The sequence below is a fragment of the Suricata suricatta genome, chromosome 15 (assembly GCF_006229205.1).
Source record: "Suricata suricatta isolate VVHF042 chromosome 15, meerkat_22Aug2017_6uvM2_HiC, whole genome shotgun sequence".
Lineage (NCBI taxonomy): Eukaryota > Metazoa > Chordata > Mammalia > Carnivora > Herpestidae > Suricata > Suricata suricatta.
This window is the reverse complement of record NC_043714.1, coordinates 59,607,440-59,632,718: the sequence shown is the minus strand read 5'-3', so window position 1 is coordinate 59,632,718 and position 25,279 is coordinate 59,607,440. Positions and strand designations below refer to the sequence as shown.

Below are 25,279 nucleotides of genomic sequence, written 5' to 3'. Positions count from 1 at the left end.
AATGATGGCAGGCAAACTTGTTAGGTTGCAGATAAAATCTCAAGGTTCTTAACAGTCCTTGACATTAGTTATACATCCTGGAAATCATCCCTTGTCACTCAGACAAGCAGTTGTGAAAGGAAACAACTTTTAACCTACTTACGTTTCACTCTTAGGACACTCTTCAAATATACCAAGAAGTCAGGAAATGTTTATTTCAAGACTGTATGAATTACTATTAAACTGGGCAGCACATGTAAACTGTGAAAATGTTGTACATAGCCTATTAGAAAGTATTTTTATTAAAGTTTGCAAAATAACTAAAATGTATTTTGAACACTAAATAGGAATCAAGTCATAGAACTCAGTTATTTCAGTTTGAAAAGCACTTCTATTCCAGAAATGGAACAAGATGGAGTCAAAGGCCTAAAGACTTTTAAAGATACTTTTTTTCCCCTCCAGCTCCATGCTTTAGGGTTACATTAGTCATTAAACCTCTCCCTAGCTCAAGTGCCTCATCTCTACAGTAGGATTAATTGTGTAATAACTCCCAGCGTTGGACAGAGGATCAAATATGGTAATGCATATTGTTTTTTAAACCCTAACGAGGCAAGGCAAGGCAAGGTAAACCTCTGGCTACTGTTGTTTGCCATTAAAAGCAAGTTCTCTGTAGCTCTTTCATGGAACAAGTTCAGCGGCTCACAGCGATCATAGCACGCAGAGTCCTTTGTTCATTCAATAAATATTTATTGTGCCAGGCACTGGGAGGGAACAGGAAAAAGATCCCAGGGGCACATGGGAGAGAAACCTCTGATAAGATAAAACCACACAAAAGGGCTTTTCCCCTTTGGATATAGTTTCCCCCTTATATTTCCCTTCAGTCCTATGGAGGAGAGACTATAAAGGAGCCGTGGGACTTCAACAGAGACCTAATGGCATACAGGCACTGGAGAGAGAGAGAGAGAGAGATTCTGGGTGCTGAACAAACCAAAAGCCCTTTAGGTGAAAAACTAAACTAACGTCTTTATGAACCAGACCTGGAAGGGACCTACTTCCACGTTAAGACAGAGGTGAAATTAGAATTGAGAAGCATCCTCTAGGTCTCAAGATGAAATCAGGGTTCGTTTAAAATGCGCATCTCGGAGCATGTAGGTGCCTCAGTTAGTTGGGCATCTCTCTTTTTTTTTAAATATTTTATTTATTTTTGATACAGAGCATGAGAGGGGGGGGAAGCACAGAGAGAAGGAGACACAGAATCTGAAGCAGGCTCCAGGCTCTGAGCCAGCTGTCAGCACAGAGCCCGATGCGGGGCTTGAACCCAGGAACGTGAGATCTGACCTGAGCCGAAGTCGGAGCCTTAACCGACTGAGCCACCCAGGCGCCCCTCACTTTTGATTTTGACTCAGGTCATGATCACAGGGTCATGGGATCAAGCCCTGTGTTGGGCTCTGTGCTGAGTGTGGAGCCTGCTTAAGTTTCTCTCTCTGTCTCTTTCTCTCTTTCCCCTTTTTCCCTGTTTTTCAACTGTTAGTTTTAGTAAGGAAAGTCCAAATTGTACCTCAAACTCACATTCTCTTTTATAGCTAATTCTATTTATCAATAGACAGGGCACTTGATAACCCTGAGTCCACCTTCTTCCTTAAAGAGATCTATTTCGCTAAATGCTAAATGATAATCAGTCTTTGTCATTTGGAATATGCACCTCAAATATCTTCCACCACATGAAGGCTGAGTACAAATATCTTCCACCACATGAAGGCTGAGTACACAGATCCAATGTTGCTCTTTCAAGTCAGGGATGGATATCTCTGTCCTGATGACGCAGGTTTCCTATACAAACTAAAAATTTCACTACTTGGGACAACACGAGTTATGTTCATGCACTGCATGTCTGCAGTGTTAGGGCGCACGCGGGATTAAGTGGCAAGCAGCAAGCCCTTCCAGGAGAGACGTCACGCCTTATCTAATGCACCTTCAGCCCGTAGTAAAGGTCTGATGAATGCCTGTGGATGGAAGTGCACTGTGATCTGACTGTGCTCAGATGAACTGCTCAAAATGACAAAGTCTGGGCACTGATCCTGGGGGGCACACATCCTCCCACTCACACTCCCTTCCCGCTGGCAGCAGTAGGTGAGCAAGAAGACACACTCATACCCTGATGTGGACCCTGTCCGTGTGCTTATACATCATGTTAGTTCATTTAATCCCCACAAGATGTCTACAAGGTCAATACAATTGGTATTTCCATATACCAGGAGGGCAAATGCAGGCACAGAGAGGTGAAGCCACTTGCCAACAAGGCATAGAGCCAGGATTCACACCCAGGCAGCCCGGCTCCTGGGCTCTTAACGTCTGGGCTAGGCTAAATCTTAAAAGAATATGATAATAAGAATAATAGGTATCATGTATTTCTATAACGATTTACTACTCTAATAGCAGCAGCTAACCTTTCTTGGGTTCTCACTCTGTGCCTAGCACTGTGTTCAGCAGTGTACAGATTGTAGAATCCTCCCAACAGCCTTCCCAAGTGGGTCTCAGCCTTGCCTCCATTTTTTGACGACAGCTCAGAGAGTTCGGTTTGCTCAAGTTTGCAGAGCGAGCTATGTGAGGCCGGGACTGGAGAGCAGGGCTGGGTGACTCCGAAAACCCACACCCACTGTCACTCCCTGTGCAGAGGACTCTGGTTACCCATAACCTTCCTCATGGTGGGACACCCTGAAAAGGCCAGCATTTGCCCCTTATCTGGTATTCATATAAGTACCTCTCAGTTAAATTAACTGAAACAACATGGATGCTAAGAGGTAGCAGAGTCACTATGAGTTTTGAAATACAGCTTTGTCCTATAAAATAGCATACTGAGAAACCTCTCTATGGATAGCAGGCCAAGGCCAAGGTGCCCAGAAATCAGCAGCTCACCAAAACCCCAGGCAGAAACCACCCAGTTTCACAAAGTTATATTAATAGCCCAGAACAAGCAAGCAAGAGGAGGGCAAAAAGGAAATACTGACAACACAGCCAGCCCCCCCAGAGCTGGGGGGGAGGCGCGTGGACAGCAGTGGCTGGCGCACCTGCTGCGCTGGTTCAGGTGCCCCTCTCGAGCTGTATCGCTGTCACACAGAAATGATTTTATTGCCTCAGGTCCCAGATGTTCCTCCCAAAAACCGGGGTGATAATGTAATGTCTCATTTATTTTATATTGTATTTTATATTATTATTTACTATGTGATTATTTCTATTATTATTTACTATTCTATTATTACTCCATTAAGAGAGTTCAAATAAAATAATCTAGTAGAAGTGCTTTAAAGAGCTTAATTTGCAAATAAAAGATGTTTTTATCACATTTTCAGAATACCATGTAGATTTATCTTTTTTGGGGGCTGCCTGGCTGGCTCTGTCAATGGAGTGAGGTAGTCTTGATCTCAGGGTTGTGGGTTTGAGCCCCACGTTGGGTGTAGAGATTACTTAAAAATAAATTCTTTAGTGGACGCCTGGGTGGCTCAGTACTTAGGCGTCTGACTTTGACTCAGGTCATGATCTCATGGTTCATGAGTTTCAGCCCCGCATTGGGCTCTGTGCTGACACTCAGAGCCTGGAGTCTGCTTTGGATTCTGTATCTCCTTCTCTCTGTCCCTCCCCTGCTTGCACTCTCTCTGTCTGTGTCTCTCAAAAAAATGAATCAATGTTAAAAAAAATCAATGTTAAAAAAAATTTTTTAATAAATTCTTTAAAAAAATTTATTCTTTTTCTCTTGCAATACTGTTTAATATATTCCCTGTGTTCTTTTAGTCCTTAAATCTATAGGTAGATTTGTGTTGTAGGAAAATCACTGTACTCTTCTTTTTCAATGTCTACTTAGCATATTTTCAGTTACTTTCTACAGAAAATTCCACACCCAGATATTTACAAACTCCATATTACATTTTAATATAAACTACATTTTGAAGAAAACACTGATTTCATTAATTTAATTTCCATAAATAATTAATAATAATACATCTTTCCTAATAATAAAAATGTTTTATAATATTTATTAACAGCCTAGTAGCAATAAGTTTCGTCTGTGGATCCCTATGTTCAAATCCCAGATGTTTTTACTAGTGAAGTTACCTTGAGTACAAGCTTGAATCTCTCCCTACCACATTTTCCTTGTCCATAAAATGGGTACAATTGAGCTAAATCAGGGCTCATTATGATAACCAAATAAATGGACTAGTCAGGATGCCTGATACATACTTATCAACCAACAAATATTATCAATTGTTATTATCTTAAAAGGCAAAAAAAAAAAAAAGGAACATATATTTTGCAAGGCCTTTTTTCATAAATGTTAGAGATATCCTAAACAAGTATTCTGGCTTTTAAAAATATAGGAAATAAGGGGTGCCTGGGTGGCTTAGTTGGTTAAGTGTCCAGCTTTGGCTCAGGTCATGATCTCACGGTTCGTGGGTTCGAGCCCCGCATCGGGCTCTGTGCTGACAGCTCAGAGTCTGGAGTCTGCTTCAGATTCTATGTGTCTCTCTCTCTCTGCTCCTCCCCTGCTTGCTCTCTCTTCTCTCTCTCTCTCTCCCTCAAAATAAACAACATTTTAAAAAGTTAAAAATAAATAAAAATAAAAATATAGAAAAAGAACTTCACTAGTAAAATCAATAAAATCTTGTAAAGGTGAGCTGTGAACAAAACTATTTACTTCTTCATATTATTTTTTTTAAGTATACAAAACTTACAAAATTATAATACATGCTGAGATTCATAGAAAAGATACCCAGGGGAACATGGAAAATACAATAAAAATGATTAAAGGTATACATACGATTAACAAAGTTTACGTAGGTAAACTGAGCCATGAATTCCAAAGGCCCTAAAGTTTGTTCCATGTATGTGCCTGCATCCAAGAGTAGGGGCCAAGATTGAGAGGCAGCAGCTAATTCAGGCAAAATTAAGTACTGATTAAATTACTCTTCCTAGTACCAGCACCTGGGTGAGTGAGTTTGTTAAGCAGACTCCGGCTCAGGTCATGATCTTGTGGTTTGTGAGTTTGAGCCCTGCTTCAGGGTCTGTGCTGACAGCTCAGAGCCTGGAACCTGCTTTGGATTCTGTGTGTGTCCCTCTCTCTGCCCCTCCCCTACTTGCACTCTGTCTCTCTCTCAAAGATAAATAAACATTTTTTAAAAATTAAAAGAAAATAAATAAATTACTTTTCTTAGTACTAATTTCATGAGCATTTTAAAGAATACATGTACTTAGAAATGGAGATACTGAACACTAATGGCCGGGAAGCCAACTGTACCCAGAAAAAAAAGATTGCAATATTGATCCATGGAAATGACATGTGTGTTTTTGACAACATAGAATCTTATGGTTTGAAAGGACCATCATAGTGACCAGAGTACATAACACCTGCTAGAATTTTGCAAAAGGAGCTACAAAAGTAGAAGAAAACAGCAATAAAACATATACATATATGCAGATATACAAACGGAGGTGCTAATGGGTCCCTTCCATTTAAATTCATGAGTCCAGGAGATGAGGGCTTTGTATACTTCAGTACAGAAAGCAAGTGATGAGAGAGGTAGCACAAATGGGGCATTAAGTGGTTGGATAATACCGGCTCCAGACACAGGTGAACAGAACTGGAATGGAGGCAGAACACAGGAGAGACAGAATCCGGGGTGGCCGTTGCTGTCACGCTAATGTCCGAAACGGCTATCATCCCTGGGGTCTGACAACACGTCAGAGTACTGAGCTAAATATTTAAGTACTTGACACAATTTATTCTTTGATTTCCTACTACAGCACTAAGCACCTAGGAGGTAGGTGCCATCACCACTCCTATGTCACAAAAGAGGACACTGAGGTTTACAGAAGTAAGGTGACAGGGCTAGAATCAAACTCATCTGGCTACTACTCATCCCTCCGGACCTACCTCCCCAGGTACCAACCCGCCCATCACAGAGGAGGCTCTTTTGTGTGATAAATACGTATTTCTAACTCCCTCAAGCCTTGAAAGGCAGCCAGAGTTAAGGAGAGGGTGTCTTCTCTAATGGCCGCCCTGGAAAAAAACCAAACAAACAAGAAAACTAGGATGGAAAAGGGCCACAGGAACAGGAGATCAGCTCCGACACGGACCACTGGGGAGACCTGAGATCCAGTCTCTACTACTCCCGGACTACAATGCGTTCCCCTCTTCAAAGAGCTGAGCAATTAATCCTCTTAGACCATCCTGCCTTCTGAAGTCCTCTCAGACTTCCCCTGTACATGACACCGCTTCTCCAGCCACTGACAAGACCAAACCTCCAAGTTATACAACGTAATCAAAAGAGAAAATAAGCAACCGCATGACTTGAGGCCAAACCGCAAGCTCCAATTTTTTTTTTTAACATCTGGAGTTTTGTCAAATCGACTTACACGTAGAAAATAAATATTTAAATATTTTCGATTTAAATAAATTCTTCAGAATCTTACGAAATCGACTTCATTCCTGGCAAAGAGAAAAGCAAATGAGTGATGGAGTTGTCCCACATTAAAGGGAACAGTTACATAACCAGCCCGCGTAAAGAGCCAGGCTGAAGTCAGAAAGATAAAAGCCTGAAATAGCCCTACTTCTCTGCACAAGTTAAGATCCCAGTGGGGGACTCCACGTGCAACATACTTCTCATACAGCCTCTGTCCTCTCATGAAGGCCTTCACCTCGTTGTCCAGCGGGAAGGTGCCGTCATCCTTCCGAAAGCGGTAGAAGAGTTTGACGTCCTTGAACTCTTTATGTTCATCACACACTGAAACACAATACACAGAGAGAGGCCAATAAGAAAAAAACATCTCATCTAATTCTTCCTATGTAGTGAGATGCTAATTAAGACTTGTTTTACTACCGAATTTTTCAAGCACACTCCTCTATGATTTAATACATGTATTTCACAGTGCCTGGAATAGAGTGAGTGCTATCACCAATCACCATCACCTTATTATCTAGTAAAAGGGTCACAAAATTCAATTCATCATCCATTCCACAAACTCTTCTTTTTTTTTAAATTTTTTTTAATGTTTTATTTTATTTGTGATACAGAGAGAGACAGAGCATGAGAGGGGGAGGGGCAGAGAGAGAAGGAGACACAGAACCGGAAGCAGGCTCCAGGCTCTGAGCTAGCTGTCAACACAGAGCCTGACGCGGGGCTCGAACCCACGAACGTGAGATCTGACCTGAGCCGAAGTCGGAGGCTTAACCGACTGAGCCACCAGGCGCCCCCACAAACTCTTCTTGAGCACACTGCGGGAGGTGTGAGCCTCAAAGAATGTGAAGTCTAGTGAGATAAAGAGCAACATCAACAGGGAATTAAAATGTGGTGTGACAGGGCAATGAAAGGGGTGAGGAGATACTGAAGTGAGAGACCAAAGAACCCCAGTCTCCTCGCTGCAAGGAAGGGACACTTCTCTGAAGAGTGTGCTGGTGGCTGGAGACCTGAAGAATGGATAGAAAATGGGCAAAAGTGAAGGGAAAGGGCATTCCAGCCCAAGAGAGCAACAGCATGTGAAAGGGCTTGGTCAGTTTTAGAGATTTCAAGGAGGCATGTTCATGAATGTTCGCGGAGCTGTTGAGAGTGACAGCGAAAATGTGGGAACCCCTTAACTGTCCATCAGCAGGACGATGGGTAAAGGTACAACAGCATAATTACATATGGCACACTCAGCGGCGAAAATGAGTAAACATGGATAGTTTCACAAACAGCATGCTGATCAAGTTGCAAACGAATGATCACGCATTTCTTTAATGACTTAAAGCGCTTATAAGAGTATGATTCTTTGCTAAGATGCATCTACAGAAAGGAAAAAGTATGAAGAAGTAAATGGAAATAAACTCAAATGCTCTTGGATGAAAGAAGGGAATGTCGCTGGGGAGAGGTACACCGGAGGCAAAGGGTTTGTCTCTTAAATGGGTAGGTTCACATCTGGAACAGAGGACGTGGCCCTCGGCTTCCTCCCAAGTTACCTTGACTGTCGGTGGCCACCTCACTCACCGTGATGAATGATGCCCCGGTCTGCTAACTTCTGCATCAGTTTGATTGCTGTCTCTCTGTCGGAAGCCTCTTTGTGCTCAATCAGCCAGTCAATCAGTTCTTTTGCAACAAAGCAGTTTGGGTAGGTTTTGAGATGATGTCGCCTATCTTTGATAACCTTTTCTTCATGCAGCCTGAGCCTGGAAAGAAAGTTTGGCAATCGCTTTAGGAATTTTAATGACAACACAAATCAGTAAGCTGATTTCAGACCTCAGTAACAAGTGGAAGCTATAAATGCATTAGAGTGCCATTCATATCCCGGGATGTCAGTAGAGGGCGGGGGTTCCTACACTGTCAGGGCCCAGAGGCCCCAGAAAGTGATTGCTCCCCCAGATCTAGAGATGATGCAAGGAGATGGCAGGGGAAGACAATCATGGATAAGCTAGAGCTCTCCTATTCCCCAGGAGGCTGAGAAAAGCTTTCTCACCCCTGCTTTGCCTCACTGATTTGTCTGAATCCTCCACCAGTGGACTTATGGCTCCAACCAAACAGTAACCAAAAACTCTAGAAACTTGCTGAAACCAGGTTCTTCCCCTTTACAGAATGCGCAAGGTCCACCATGTCTGCATTCGATCACGGATGTAACAAATACAAATGAGTGTCTGTCCCCTGTCCGCGAGGCACTTCTAGTCATTAGAGACCTACATGGGAAAGTACACAAAGATTCTGGCCTTTGCCTGTCCCTCTTTCTATAGGGGCAATAGTTTATCCGTATGTGATGCTTACCAGCACTTTCCATAGACACACTAGTGCCTGCAGCAACCTCATCAGAAGTTATTATTACCATCTCCCTTTTTTTTTTTTTTACAGCAGATAGAACTGAGGCCCCAGAGAGACTGACATGACACACTGCTAATGAGTGATGAAAATTAGATTTGAACCTGATGGTCTCACTTCAGAGTCCAACCTCCAAACTGTCACATCCTGCCACCTTGAGCCAGGGAGCGATAAACCAAAAATCCAGGAGAGACAGATTAAAGCTGCTGGACAAACACAATTTATTTACAGGCTGATGGAGTAGTGTGGAGAAAAATGTTTGACACAGAACCTTGCCTTACGCCCTTTAGAAGTCAGTAACTTTTTTCAAAAAGAGTCTTTTTTTTTTTAATGTTTATTTAATTTGGGGGGAGGGGGAAGGGGCAGAAAGAGGGAGACACAGAATCCGAAGCAGGCTTCAGGCTTTGAGCTGCCAGCACAGAGCATAACACGGGGCAGCTCGAACTCCCCAGTGCGGAGATCATGACCTGAGCCACAGCCGGACGCTCAACCGACTCTGAGACACCCAGGCGCCCCTCCAAAAGAGGCTTTTTATAAAATTTTTAAAAATGTTTTATTTATTTTTGAGAGACAGAGACAGCATGAGCAGGGGAGGGTCAGAGAACAAGGGAGGTACAGAATCCGAAGCAGGCTCCAGGCTCTGAGCTGTCAGCACAGAGCCCAATGCAGGGCTTGAACCCATGAACTGCGAGATCATGACCTGAGCTGAAGCCGGACGCTCAACTGACTGAGCCAGCCAGACGCCCCTCCAAAAGAGTCTTAAACCTGCCTTTAAAAAAGAAAAAGTTTCTCCCATTTGTTCTCCTTCTTCTATCAGCCTTGCATTTACTTTTTAATTCTCGAGGATTTGAATGGGGTGAAACACAAGATCAACTTTCTTCCTGCTTCGCCCACGTAGTCCTATGCTCCTAACTTCATTTTCTCAACTGCCACCTGAGTAAATGACACAATAGCTACGTGTGCTTGGCACGTGGCTTAATGTCTCTTTCTTCCTCTGTAAAACGGAGGCAGTTATGTTCGGCCTATCCTTGGTCATGTTGAGATTGGGCGACATGATGTCTATTAGGCTCAAGCACCCAGCACGGTGCCTGGCCCAGAACAGGCTCCGACCTCCTTTCTTCTCCTCCCTAAGGAAGAAAGTAGATGATACGCTTGCCTGCTTTTTGAACAGAGTTCTCCTCATGAAATTTGACACCCCAGGGGGTATAGTGTAAGTTGGGGGCTTTCTGGGCTGGGGCTCTGAGGCTTAGATCTCTTTCTTGCTACACCACTGTTCTAAGCTGAAGTGTGATCCCCTAAAATTCATATGTTGAGGCCCTACTTCAGAATATGACAGTATTTGGTGGGGGTCTTTTAAAATGTCATTAAATTAGGGACACCCAGGTGGCTCAGTCAGTTAAGCATCCGACTTTGGCTCGGGTCATGATCTCTCAGTTTGTGAGTTTGAGCTCCATGGCGGGCTCTGTGCTGACAGCTCAGAGCCTGGAGTCTGCTTCAGATTCTGTCTCCCTCTCTTTCTGCCCCTCTCCCACTCATGCTCACTCTCTCTCTTTCTATCTCTCTAAAAAAAAAATAAATAAATAAACATTAAAAATAAAATAAAATAAAAGGTAATCAAATTGAGGTCATGCGGGTGGCCCTAATCTCATATGACTGGTGTCCTTATAAGGACAGATTAGGACACACTCATGTACAGAGAGAAGACCATGTGAAGACACGTGGAGAAGGTGGCCACGGAGTGCGGCTTCGGAAGAGCCAGCCCTGCCAGCACCTCCATCTCAGACTTCTAGCCCCAGTACATTTCTGTTATTTAAGCCGCTCAGTCTGCGATCCTACGTACTGGCGCCTGGGCTAAGACAACCAGGAAGTGCTTACGACAAAGGGCACCTGAGCGGTGTGGAGCTGAAGTGCCCCACTGGGACATGGGCAGGGCAGGGAGAAGTGCCAGGAGGAGAGAAACAAGGGCCCCACTCCTGTAGGCTGCACAAAAAGAAAACAAGCAGGGCACCTGGGTGGCTCAGGCAGTTACACGGCTGTCCTGGGCTCAGGTCATGATCTTAAGATTGGGCCCCGCATCGGGCTCTGCACTGATGGCACATCCCTGCTTGGGATTCTCTCTCTCCCTCTCTCTCTGGCCCTCCTCCACTGGCTCTCTCTCAAAAGAAATAAATTTTAACAAATTTTAATTGAGCTACTACTATAGGCCCACTATTATACTAAGCATTTTCACATACGCTGGTTTAACTTCTGTGGCCTGGATGTTGCATGCTCCCCAAATTCATATATCAAGATACTGAACCCCAAAATGTCAGTTACGAGGGTGTCAGAAACACAAGACTAGGAATATGAACACGAGGCTCTCATCCTGACACTGCCAGTAATTCCAGACGATCACACTTCTGAGCACCAGAATCTTCACTGAGAAAATGGGGATAATTAGATCCATGATGATTACTCCACCACACAGTCACAAAGTTCATTAATCAAGATAAAGATAGCATTTGAGCCCTTACTATTTTACCTGCTTGATGGGCAATCAATCCTCACGACAACGCTCTAACACAGGTAATGCTAAAACCACAATACCCACGTAGAGCTCTAATTATTGATAAAAAATAAATAAAGCCTAATAAAAAAAACATGTTCACATAGGCATGCTAAAGTCTCACGCAGATCCTTCTAATTAATTCAGTGACAATGACACTGAGTAATTTGTTGAATATGCTCAAAGTGGCAGAATGGAAAACATTAATTCTTAGATATGGTGTCTGTCAGGAATCCAAGAATAATGAAGACCAATTTATTTAGAAATTGAAACGTGGAATGAGCTACCCTCTAATTTGGTGGAGGAGGAATATGTTATGAGCCAAGAGATGAGATTTAGCTCCTATAAACTTTCCAATTAAAAAAAAATTATTAGGTAATGTTTATCTTTAAATACTACAAAATAGAACCTTTCAGTTACTATCCTTTCTTGAACGCTGAGCGTGGTGCTAATTCTCGAGCATTCTTGAATCCTGCCGATTCCCACCCTGCACGGAGGGGAGAAGCCCTAGGCTACCTCACCTCTCCAGCCTCCACCAGGGCCTGGAACATTTCCATGTTTAGAAACCGAAGCAGACAGATGATGGAGGGGAAAGAACTCTGGATCCAGGAGATGCTGATATTTTTAGACAGGTTACCGGGGTTGATAATGGTGCCACATCTTTTTTTATTTCATAGTCAGAAATACAGAATTCTAAAACTGAACATTAAAAATTGTACATTCCAGGGGCACTGAGGGGGCTCAGGCTGTTGAGCATCAACGCTTGATTTTGGCTCACGTCATGATCTCAGGGTGGTGAGATAGAGCCCCATGTCAAGCTTGGTGTGGATCCTGTTTAAGATTTTCTCTCTCTCTCCCCCTCTGCCCCTTCCCTGCTTGCACGCTCTTTCTCTCTAAAATAAAACTGTAAAAAAAAAAAAAAATTCTACATTCCAGAAAAACCACCGCAATAAACAGATAAGAATTTTCACACTGCAAACACATAACCAAGTGTTTCTGCATAGCATTGTGGGCACGTAATGTTTGCTGAACAAACAAATGTCCAAGGACACTAACAGAAATGACGCCATTTTCAAAAAGATAAGGATGCTTCTCAGTAACTTCATAGGAGTCCCACTCCACAACTTCGTAACCATCTATTTTTACAAACTATGCTTTCAGTTCCAGGGTAATCAATTTCCAAAGTTTTAATCCCTGTTGTATGTGCATGAGTGTTGTTCAAAAAAACATTTTCCTTTTACTTGAACTAAACTTTACCCCTTAAAACTTTTCACAACTTAAAAAAAATGTTTTTAACATTTATTTATATCTGAGAGAGAGTGACAGAGACAGAGTGTGAGCGGAGGTGGGGCAGAGAGAGAGGGAGACTGTCGGCACACAGCTATCAGCACAGAGCCCAATGTGGGCCTTGAACTTATGAGCCATGAGATCATGACCTGAGCCGAAGTCAAATGCTTAACCCACTGAGCCACCCAGGTGTCCCTGGTTGTCACAATTTTTAATACGCTAATATGCATGGAGATCTTCAAAAAGGGAATAGAGTAAGGAGTATTTCAAAGTCTTACAGGAAAATGAAAACTTTGAGTAGCTGGGCCTCTCATGGAATATAACAACTTCATAAAATGCTGAGCAAGGGCCTAAAAGCCATATTTTTTAAGTAATCTCCACACACAACATGGGGCTCAGATTCATAACCCTGAGATCAAGAGCCACACACTCACCAACTGAGCCAGCCAGGCGCCCCCTAAAAGCCACACCTTTAAACATACCATGCTTCCTGGACACGTTGGTCACCCTGTCTGCCATGTCCAACATCCCCTTCCATTTAAAACTGCCTTCCTATTATGAACCCTGCCCTACCCACCTCAGACAAGGTTCATTATAACCTAGGCCTGTTTTCCATGCCTGGGGCAGTTCCGCACTGAAAGAGACCTTGATCTAAGGTGGCCCCTGCACCTACATGCCCAGAGAGGCAATTCAGTGAGGAGCCCAAAGGCACAAGATCCTATCCAATTCAAGTGACAGTAATTAGCTATCGCCAAGCAGAATGGCTCCCTCCAAGATTTAACCTGGAGCAGAAGTCTTCAACCTGTCTTTGTGCCACAGAACACTTTCTTCAAGTGCAAATTACCCAGGTGTAAATGTGCAAAACAGAGCAACAGAGCAACATAGGATGTTTTAGCTAAAAGGCTTCCAGATCCAGAGTATTTCCTTGTTTTCCCATTCGGTTCTCCCACATACACCCTCCACATCCCCATGACTCTCTGCGTGGACTTCCTAGAACAAAGGTGAAAAATTCCCAGGACTAGAAGACACTGAAGAAACTGCCCAACGGTGAAGGAGAGGCAAGCAGGGAGGCTAGCACAGCAAAGCTAAGGGGCAGGAGAAAGAGCCCCCGAGGTCACAAATGAGGGACAGCAAGAGATGCCTGTCCCTAAAGTGCGGTGGTTCCTTGGAGTTTTCCAGATCTTCTCCCCAGCTGTGCCCATCCTCATAATAACCAGAGCAGCGCCAATCTCTTCAGGTGGCTGAAGATGCCTCGATTCCCTGAATCAGAAAGAACCCCCCTGGCCAGGCTCTAAGAAGGTCTTCTTCCATCCTGGCCAGAGGCCTCTTCCGAGCGTCCGCACCTCCTCCCCTCCCAACCACAAATGCACCTGCCTTGAAGTCTGGATACACTGGACTCTTCTCCCTCCCCTGCACACACCGTCACCTTCCACGCCTCTGCTCAAGACCTCTGTCTTCTGCTTCAATAATTCAAAAAATGTTATTTGCTCTTCAGCTTAAAAGGCACCTCCTCTGTGAACACTTCCCCAGCCTCCGAAAGCCAGAACGCTTTTTCCCTCCGTTCTCCCACACTTTTTAGTGCCACTAGGAAACATTCATCTTACTAAATTACACTCAGATGAGAAGCATACAAAGGGGGACTTGCTGATTTATTTTTGTAATTCTAGTGCCTCGTGCATAGTAGGGGATAGATTTGTGTTGACGTGAAAAATCAATTTGCTCATACAGTGCACACAGCACGGAGAACGCATCGGGCAGAATAGTCTTCTAACGTAGTCCAAATCAATCCACGTGAACCACTGGGAGGAACAGCCATCCCTATTTCAGCTGCATTTTCAATACCACTAGCCAAGGAGTTTTAAAGACAAAAACCACCTTTCCGTCATTCACCTCACACAGCTGGTTCACAGGCTTTAGAGTCAAGGTGATTTTGTAATAGTCTATTCCTGTCCAGCAAACCGGCTGAGGGACTTGCATCAAACAATTTCCTCTCCCAGCCCTAGAACAAACACTACTGAGCGCAGGGCATTAATAATCCCTGCAAAATTATCGTCCATCTGATAAGAAACGCAGAAACTGTTTTTTTTGGAAGAGAGCTTGCAGGGCACTGCACAGGTTGTGGGGCCCAGGGAACAAAGCGGGGGACAGAAAGCACATATTCTCATTTAAAAACAGCGTCATAAATCTCAGCCAAAGTAAACAGTTTAATTAAAAAACACAGCAAGCCAAACGGCGAGGCTGACAGTGTGAGCCTTGTGACTTGAGCAATAGCGCTGACGCAGACGTGCTGTAAACCAAAGCGCGTGTCTCCGCCAGATGTTCAGCCACAGCTCCCATCTGTCCTTGGGGAGCAGAGAACTCGAAGAAAATCACTCTTGATCACCTACCCCTGAAAGGACCCAAATCTAAAAGGGTGAGAAAAAAAAGACAGGAACAAATGAAATCTGACCTACTGCATTTCCTTTTAATGTTTGAATTTACTTTGTAATTAATCTTTCAAATTATCAAAATAATACATGCTCATGATAGATAAAAAGAAGCTCAAATATGTGTAACACGAAGCTGGGTACCAATGATGACCATAACTGTTGAAGCCGGGAGACAGGTGCATGGGGTTCATTACTGTATTTACTTTGGGGTGTGTTCAAAATTTTCCTTGACCCCCACTTTTCAAAAGAACCCAACATTAATAGGCTCTTATGAACTCTCGTATGTGTAAATGTATGGCTATGGTTGTGTATATACAGTTATGTGAAATAGGATCGTAATACACATTTCATGTAGTTTGGCTTCAAGAAGACGCTTGAATTCTCCCAACCTGATCAGAACAACAGACAGTGATAGGAAGGAAAGAGCGTGAAACTGGTTAATGTAAACAGAGCACATGTGATTCTAGAAAGCCAGAGGGAACTGGTCTCACACCACACACACACACACACACACACACACACTATACAGAAAGCTGCAGTGACCACATGATGTCAAATGTTCCACCAGCAGGACCCCCTTTCGGGAGGCTTGTAGGCAACGTCTCTGTGAGTCAGGCACAAAGGCAGAGCCATAAGTTCTGTACAGAGCCAGTCCAGGAACAGCTCGAGTCAGCAAAGTCCCATATGCTGTGTATCTTACAACCACAACAAAGAGAGATGGTAAACACAGCCAGGACAGCAGCATGTTTGATGCTGAGTCCCGTATTCTTGATGAAGGAGTACAAGCAGAAATAATAACAGTCATTTATACTTAACACCTGAGCACGGCCACACGCTACCAGAGCTGAGCCCAGTGACATCCCTGTGATCAGGAAGGCACTGTCATTATTCACTGACGGATAAAGAAGCAAGTCCAGTAAGTTAAAGTGACATGCTCAAGTCACATTTCAACCTGGAGTAGGGTCAGGACTTGAACCCAGATCGTCCGATTTCTATGTTTAGAAAGAGTTCCATAGGGCGCCTGGGGGGCTCCATAGGGCACCTGGGTGGCTCAGTTGGTTAAGCGTCTGACCCTTGGTTTTGACTCAGGTCATGATCTCGCAGTCTGTGACTTAAAGCCCTGTGTCAGGCTCTGTGCTGGCAGCATGGATCCTGCCTGGGATTCTCTCCTCTCTCTGTCCCTCCCCCACTCGCTCTCTGTATCTTTCTCAAAAATAAATAAAAATAAACTTAAAAAAAAAGCGAAGTGTTCCGTGCCATATGGCAGAACCACGTGCCTTCTGCCTGTTTTATGCTCACGTAGACAAGGAAAGAGAAAACATTATGCTCAAGGGCCATGGAAAGGTGAGCATTTATGCAATTTATACATCACGCAGATGCTGCTACCAATATAAACACAGACGGGGCTCTGAGAGGTGTCCGCAAAAGAAGTCCTCACATGGTCTTCATGCCTGCACTGAGCCGATGTTGTAGAACTCAGGTGACATGGGGGCGGGGGCGGAGGGAAAGGCTGGGGCTGGGGCGCTACACTGTCTCAGAGAGTCAGCACCAGTTCACGCGGCACATGTAACAAACACTTTCAATGACAGTGCACGAAAGCTCAAGAGGCCCTTTTCAATCTTTCAGCTCATCCTGGCGATAAGAGGTAAACACATGGTCAAGATGGGGAGGCCCCTAAGTCAGCCTCCCTTATCTCATTAGACCTGAGATTTTCACTGTCTTCCTCCTGTGGGCTTTTTCCTAAGAGGTCTCCTGTTCTGAAGGAGCAAAGAGCAATTGCATCAGCATCCCCGGCTCTGAGCTCTTCCTCGGATAAGTCAGAAGGACGATGTTCTTCCTGCTTACAAAGTGTCTTTCCAAGAAGCTCCGAGATTTTTATTTTTTCAAATAGGCCGGGATTTGTTTACGCCACACCCAGGCGTACTGGGCCTCTAATTGCCATTTTACAGGTGAAGGAACAGCTCCAGATTGGTTCATGCAACTCGCTGAGGACACAGAGTGACTCACAGATCAGTACTGGTTACTGATTCAACTAAGAAAGGACAGCTCTCAGGTAGGAACCGGGACCCAGGTGCCTTAGTGAACATCCTCATCCTCTCTGTCATTCATTCATAGCAGAGCTGTGGAGCCAGAATGACTGGGGCTTAAATCCAAGTTCCATCAGTATCTGCTGTGTGACTTTGGACAAAACATTCAACTTCTCAGTACCTCAACCTTCTCATCTACAAAATGGGAATAACAATACTGTGAGGTCTCATACTGTGAGGGTGAAGGGAGAAACTGTATAAAGTGCTTAGTACACAGTAAGTGCTCAATAAATGCCAGCCCTAACTGTTGTTCTTATATGTTACATATTTCATTGTCAGATTTTGCCAGAAGCACCATCAAGAGCCTACTAACTATGTATTTGAGTTACTTTTTAGAACAGATGCAGTCCTTAAGTTGCTGACCATTGCTTTCTAGTATGGGCGCAGGGTTTTGCATGAAATTTAATTAATATCTCTGGGAGCAGATCGGAGAACCACTAAGGTGAGTTAGCAACTCCTGGAGAGACTTAACTGTTCTTCTTCATTCAAGGATGAGGAAAAGCCCTGCAGGTAGGGTGGCAGGTAAAAGCAGAGAAAACCACAGGTAAGGCAGTGCCTGGTCACTCCCTAAAAACACACAGAGGCCTCGCTTCCTGCAAGATTACTAGAGCTAATCTCACCCCTTCTGTGGTATCAGCCAAACTGATAATTAAATACCTGACTTGTTTTAATAGGAAACAACCTTCAGCCTGTCCAGTCGAGCCCTCCCGACAACATCACTGCTGCACAGGTGGGAAAGCTGACACGGAGAAGCTGGGCGACTTGCCCCTGTTCAACCCACTGGAACTTCAACTTGGCCTCCTGATTCCAATCAGATGACCTGGGAAGAGCGGCTGCTGCCTCTCAAGCCTTTCTTGAGGGGTGGCCCCCTGATGAGCGAGCTGGCCTAGGAGACTCTGTCCCGGACCGCTTCTCAGGTCATCTCTGGTCACACGCAGCCTGCACCCCTCTTGAGAAAGACAACATTGCATTCTACCACCACTCCTTCCTGGAGAAGAAACGGTCTCAGGGCCTATTTTAAGCAATAAAAAAAATTAGAAAGTTGAAGTACAAAGATCACGAAATGATAGCCAAGGATTGTCCCCTGGACCGCCAAGTGCAATCTGGAAAATACCTGCCGACTACTCCGTGGAGCGGGCAGAGATTCAGGTCAGAAAAGGTGAGGGCAGCGACGCTCAGAGAGAGCCTTCAATAGGATCACCAGGAGGGCCTCTTTCCACGGAGGGCTGGGCCCCACCTCCAAAGTTTCCAACTTAGTAGGTCTGGAGGTGGGCCCAAGAATCCGCGTGTCTACCAAAGGCCCTGGCGATGCTGATGCGGTTATTTAGGGAGCACACATCACAAACACCTGGGCTGGAGTGAAACAGAATCAGCAGTGTGCCGTGGAACACAAAGAAGAAAGGATAGGGGAAGAAAGCAGCGGGGAGAGCAGCCCACGACAAGAGCACTGAGCCAGGAGACCTGCGAGGGGCAGGGTGTGGTCCAGGTGGGACTTCCCCTCAGGACGTCTATTTCCAGGCCCCGGAAATCAGGATCCTGTGAGTCTACAGCCCACACTTTACCAAAAACCTTAAAAGGCATACAAGCGAACTACCTCCAGGGCCAACCTAGGGGGTGATTCTTAGGGCTCCTCCTCTCTTTAAACGTATCTCCCCACCTGCTCCCTGATGCTCGCTCCTCCTTGAGGAGGAGCACAGCTCTCCATCCAATAAGAAGCATAACAATCTTTTCTTCTTCTTCTTTTTTTAAGACAGGTCTTTGGCTGAGGAACAGGTTGACAACCCACTCATATTAAATGGAATCGGTAAAGCAGCAAGTGTAAATGATGACACGGTAGCTCTTCCCATTTTGATGCAGAGGAAGTTTAAAGTAGGAAGATGCACAACTTTGAGGGAAGAAGAGGGAACAACTGGTCTGGCTGGTGGGAAGGAGGCCCAAAGCGGAAGCCGGGCTCCGAAAGTGGACCTCACGGTCCCTGCTCGCGGTGTGGGGGGAACAACAGAGCCAGGTGCTGTGTAGTCCCTGGGAGGAGTCCAGGCACCCAAACCGTAGCGTGTGCAGCCTCTGTCCAGGTAATGTGGCCCCCGGGGGAGGGCTCTTACTGAATCAGGACCTGAGGTTCCTAATCGGGACAATGAGGAAATTGACTAGATTATTGCTAAAATCTCTTTCAACTCTAATTTCTCTGTTGTTTTTTATGGACGCCCTGAAGAGCCTCCAGAGTAAAATCTCAATTCATGAGATCAAAATAGAACAGGCCGTCTGGGGCACATTTTGTACTGAAAAGACCTACCACAAACCACAAGGCCTGGGAGCACAAAACAGCAATTTCATTTCCTTAGGGCTTCCAAACAAGGATGAATGTATCAAAACGAATCTTGTGCTAAGCATGCTGTACAAACACTGTCTAGGGTTACGATCGTCTATTTTCAGCCCACAAGACAGATGCCAAAGTGCCATAGGCTTTGGGTGTGCAGGTCTGGGATGTGGGAATAGAAAGTTTCTCTGGGGTTAAAGTATTTCAAGGGTCCACAAAGGGGTTATCAGAAACATCCGCAGCAGTTGTGAAGGCTGCTTTCTTCACGGGGCTTGTAAAAGATTTCTCAACCAGTATGCACTTATTGAGCCCCAACTGCATACCAAGAATAGCTGGAAAAACTCCTCATGGCAAACTAGTTCAGGGACCACGTAAGTGAAACAGGTGTTGTTTCTTCAAAATGAAAGTGTTGTATTCTATGTGTACAGGATGTGTACACACACACACACACACACACACACACACACACACACACACACCAAAGTCACCATAATATGTTAAACCTGAATCTATCCAATTACTTTCCTCTTCTTCTATTTCCTCCATTTTTGCCAAATGCATCACCTTCGTTTCCGCCTCTGTTCTTATATTTATGCTAATTTTTTTCAGGCTATCCCCTCCCCTTTCCTGTCCCTCCAGGAAAGTCCAGCTTATCTCCACCTTCTTCCACAATGTCTTCTCTCATCCAACCGGACACGACCTCGTTCCCCTGACTCCTCTATGACATATTTTCTATGATGCTCATGTTTACCCACATATTATTTTGCATATTATTTTACCCTTATTTGCATTAATTCTCTTCAAGTATACTACAAATTCTATGCTTATAGAACTATTTCATTCCTCCTGCTTATTTCCCAAAGCATCTGGGAGAGGGCTAATGATAAATGGCACTTGGTGTAAGGATCTGGGTGTTCATCTTTGTTTCTGGCCAGACATAAAGAAGCCTTAGCACAGTACAGAATGCAAATATGTACTCTCATCTTGGGCCCTTTGGTGACTGTTAACCTGCCCAGATGGCACTTCAAAGCATTTCTTCTATTAACACTAAGGTGTGTTTGGACCAATCTGTGTGTTTGGTTTCACCAGATAAATAATGTTAAGTGATTCTTCCTTCAGAAAGACCCCACACTACTGATTCCTCACAGAACAAGTGACAGCAGGTGTCTGAGCTTTGGCCGAAGCTCTGTCTGTCAGGATCCAGGCAGGCCTGGACAGTTGTGCCTCAGGCTGCTGGACAGGGGCCTCCAGGGATCCACTGACAGCTCAGCGAACGAGCCAGACCACCAGAGACGAGCAAATTGCTAGAAGGCTATGGTACTTAGTCAGCCCCAAGGACACGGAGCCGAATCTGAAGGTGCTGTGTTCTTTACAGTTTTGTGAAGTGACGGGGCAGAGACAGCTGCGCTGTGGGGGAAACGTGACAAAGAAAACACAAAAAGAGAATACTGAGAGTCTCAGGTGCAGCGACACACACACACACACACACACACACACACACACATTGGAAGACAAGCAATATACAAACTAAAAGAAGCACTTTCAGGGGTTAGTAGCCCCTTTCAGGTACTCAATACGCTTCTCTCCAAATGTTTAGGCCACCTTTAGTGTAGACACCAAATCCATCGGTATTGTGACTTTGTTTGTTGGTGACTAACAGAATGCAAGTAAACTGAAACTCTAGGGAATGAGTAAATCCTGGGAATAAAAGGCCCAGCATAGGAATATAGTCAATGATACTGTAACACAGTTGTGCGGTGACAGACGGTAACCACACTGGTGGTGAGCGCAGCACGATGTTTAACCCTCTTGAATCACTATGTTGTACACCTGAAACTAAAGGTGTGTCAGCTGTACTCAAAAAAGAAAAGAAAAGTGAAACCCTGGGAGAAACTCAAGCTAAAACTCTGTATTTCACTTACGATTGAGTAGAAAACAAAAACACTACCCTGGGCCACATAATAAAATGCTATTGCATGTATTTAATATCACACTCAAGAAAATCACTGCAGACCTGTGAGCCACCCAGCTAGTGAGAAGAAACTACTAGCAATCTAGTAACTGGGTTAGTCCAGGTTTGCATTTTCTCTTTCTTAATGTAGTTACTGTGACCCTTACAGGAACTCCGCACAATTAGAGCTAAATTTCCAGACTGTGGAGGCACCAATGGAGTCACTGAACACTCACAGTGTGTAAGCTTGCTCCTATTTAAGGAAGCTTTGGTGCATATAACCTCATATATCTAGACCTACACTTGCCTGCATCCCAGGTCACTCAGACTGAGGAGCATAGGGAAGAGGGGCCAAAGCAGAAGCAAAAAGCCATCCATCAACAGCCAACAAGGAAGTAGATTGAGTGTGAAAGAAAGAATCTAGGTAGTAACTCTGGAGTATCCAGTGTTCTATACATCTGAGTCCCGCTGACATTCAACATGATAATGATGCCACATTTCATGTGCCTGGCACATTATGGCTTATAAGTCACTTCCATACACTTCCTCTCATTTGATTTTTGCAAACAACCTCATGTGGCATGTCAGGGAGAGACAATTAACCTGTCCGTAGATGATGAAAAAGAGGTTTTCTACGATGACTGGAATTGCCACTGTAATAGTTCACAAGACTCCACACTTGAAAGAGTGTATCCAACCTCATCAATAAGACTATTTCTGCCTTGTTATAGTTGGGGATATCAATGGTTGCACCTGCAGTGGTATTTGCATATTTATGCTTTTCATGGGTCTTCCATTATTTGATAAGCATCCTGAAAACCTCCATTTTCTCTCTACTGCCCCATTTTGTTACGGAGGATGGGTTGGTATTTAAAACCATGCTGATGATTATATAAAGACTCTGAAAACATAACCAATCTCTATTTAGAGCCCTGGACACCCAGCATGATTCCAAACACCTGTGGCTGCTTATGAACTAGAGCACTTTTTAAACCCAAGACTGTAATTTCTAAAGATAGCTAGATAACTAAAGATCTCATCACCTTGCAGCCACATTCTCCTGACAGCTGTTGCCTGAATGGTAGTGGCACTTGGCAACAGCTAAAAAGTCACACTCTATTAATTAGGCTAGCAGAGGCAGGGTAGGGGAGGTGAGAGTGGACTCCTCGGAAATCATTAAGATTCTAGACGGCCTTTGAAAGACTTCTCTCCATTTAGCACGACCGAGCTCCTGCACCTGTCTGCCATATCTTTCCATCCCAACATTTGTTTTCTTGTGTGCAAGATGCTAGGAAACAATGCAAACATGACAAACCCGCACTCTAGGTACCAAAAAGTAAATGATACTTGTGTTCTGTGAATTGGTGAGCTGTCTGTCCTGGTTTTTAATGAGGGCCTGGCCTCTGTTTAAGCCTGAGGTCTGTTCTGAGGGGACTTTGATTTACACCACAATTACATCTGCCCTGGGCAGCTAACAAATTAACTATCTAGTTAGCTCCTCGAGAACACTTAAAATGCCCTGCAAATCAGTCTCCATTTATAGACTTGTAACTTTCCCTCTGGTTACACCACGAAGGAATAAATATTTGATTTCATTTCATTTGTTTGCTATTTGCTTCAATAGCAAGTCAAGGTCTCAACTTCTTTGTTTTGAGGGAGGAGGTGCATATAGAAAGCAGAGCCAGCCCAGAATAAGAGGTATTCAGAGGAAAACAATGATAAAACCTGCATTTTAATAAAGGGGCATAAACCAAAGAATAGGGGCTTGTGTTAGTTTGATAATAGAAAAACAATGGTCTAAATGGAATCAATACAATTAGTGGGTGAACATAAGATACTGAATAAATAAAATTAAGCAGCATGTCTATGTTCAGAGGATCACAATACTTTACAGTCCTTCCTAGATTTTTTTAAACAGGTCCTGAGACAGGTTTTTTGTTTTGATGTTTTTATTTATTTTTTGAGAGAGATAGAGATAGAGCATGAGCAGGGGAGGGAAAGAGAGAGAGGGAGACACAGAATCCGAAGCAGACTCTAGGCTCTGAGCTGTCCGCACAGAGCCCACCATGGGGCTTGAACTCATGAACCATGAGCTCATGATCTGACCTAAAGTCGGACTCAACCAACTGAGGCACCCCAGCAGTCCTTCCTAGATTATTACACACACACACACACACCCCAAAAACAAACAAAAAACTTTCTTCCTCCTGTTATTTTTTACATTTAGTTTTGGGGCGCCTGGGTGGCTCAATCAGTTAAGCCTCCAACTTCGGCTCAGGTCAGATCTCACGTTCGTGGGTTCGAGCCCCGCGTCAGGCTCTGTGCAGACAGCTAGCTCAGAGCCTGGAGCCTGCTTCCGGTTCTGTGTCTCCTTCTCTCTCTGTCCCTCCCCCTCTTATGCTCTCTCTCTGTATCAAAAATAAATAAAACATTAAAAAATTTTTTAATAATAAATTTATTTTTAATTTACTTTGTTTCATTTATTGCAAGGAGGTGCTTCAATTAAGTTCCCTAAATCTTCTCTGAACATTTAACCTGAAGGATGGCAAAGTCTCTCCTCAAACCACTTAACCAATGATTCATATACTAATAACTAAAGTCCAGAGACCACATTGGAGGCACAATTAGTTCTATTTTACTTGAGCTTATGTTGTGACTGTCGTGACCTGAGCATAAATCCCATTGTTTTTGCAATACATCACTTCATCAGAGTTCTATATTGTAGCAGATCTGTTGAACTTTACCTTAATATTTACTCTGCATTTCTTGAATATATGAGCTAAAGATCAGGGGGTGACCATTAGAATTAAAAGAAAGATAAAAATCTTAAATTAAGAAACCAGTAGTGATAAATTCAAATCCAGATATTAGAGCATTATTTGCACTTGAGTACATGAATGTTTTCTTCAGCATATTCTTTAATATTATTTTATACTCCATGGTACTTCCAAACTTCTTCTTAGTGTCATATAGTTGATAGGTGAACATAAACTATTGAGTAAATAAAATTAAACAGCATGTCTGTGTTCAGAGAATCACAATACTTTATAGTCCTTCCTAGATTATTAAACATGATGCTTCTGATTCTTCCCTTGATCCAGGGAGCAATATGAGGCCAGGTCTTTCAATCCACGGCATTGATTGTTATAGCTCCAGGGCCTAGGAGCTCTGGCTCAAGCCCACAAACCATGGGATCACGACCTGAGCTGAAATCAAGAGTCGGACGCTTACCCAAGTGAGGCACCCAGGCGCTCCATGCACTTTAAACAAGAGTTCACACACACTGCCTTAAATCTTGTTCAAACCTATCTATTAATCACAAGGCATGGGACAGACTTTATGCTTTGTTTGTTGCCTTGTGGAAAAGGCAGTTCTGCAGCTACAGCGTCACAGACTTCTGGATTCAAAAGTCAAACAGAAAAATGTGCTTTTGATGCTGTTATCATTAGCAGAAAGAGAAGTAGAATGAAGAATGGCTCTCATTCTCTCCCCCTGCTTGCACTAGCACCAATTACCATTCTGATAAGCTTTCCATCAGTGCCACGTGCTTCACAATATCACTTTTATTAGTCACCCAGCAGAAGCGCCATGTGATGTGCAGGAATATTTTTGTGCCTGTTGAACAGCATAAATACCCTCTTAAGACACAGAAAAGTTATGTAAGAGCCTTGCCTGCCCTGAGATAAACAGTGAGAGTCAGAGTTTGAACTCCACGCTCTAGTATCCTGCTTGGAGCCCTGGGAAAAGCTACCAAGGTCTTCCTTCAGTAAAGCTAGGACACATTTGTCAGCAGCTCACTACTTTAGGCTAATGCTGGCAATGCTAAGAATGAACTCAACACAGCAAATATTTA

The 25,279-nt window shown here is 44.0% G+C and overlaps 1 protein-coding gene across 1 annotated transcript in view; it reads right to left on the bottom strand.

The window, feature by feature from the left end:
• DEPTOR (DEP domain containing MTOR interacting protein) overlaps positions 1-25,279 on the bottom strand; it is a 104,868-nt gene that overhangs the window by 57,696 nt on the left and 21,893 nt on the right. The window contains exons 2-3 of the mRNA XM_029923594.1: positions 7,995-8,173; positions 6,632-6,755 (exon numbers count right to left, since the gene is read on the bottom strand). Of these exons, the coding sequence (XP_029779454.1) occupies positions 6,632-6,755; positions 7,995-8,173 (303 nt within the window). The remainder of the gene's footprint in view (positions 1-6,631; positions 6,756-7,994; positions 8,174-25,279) is intronic.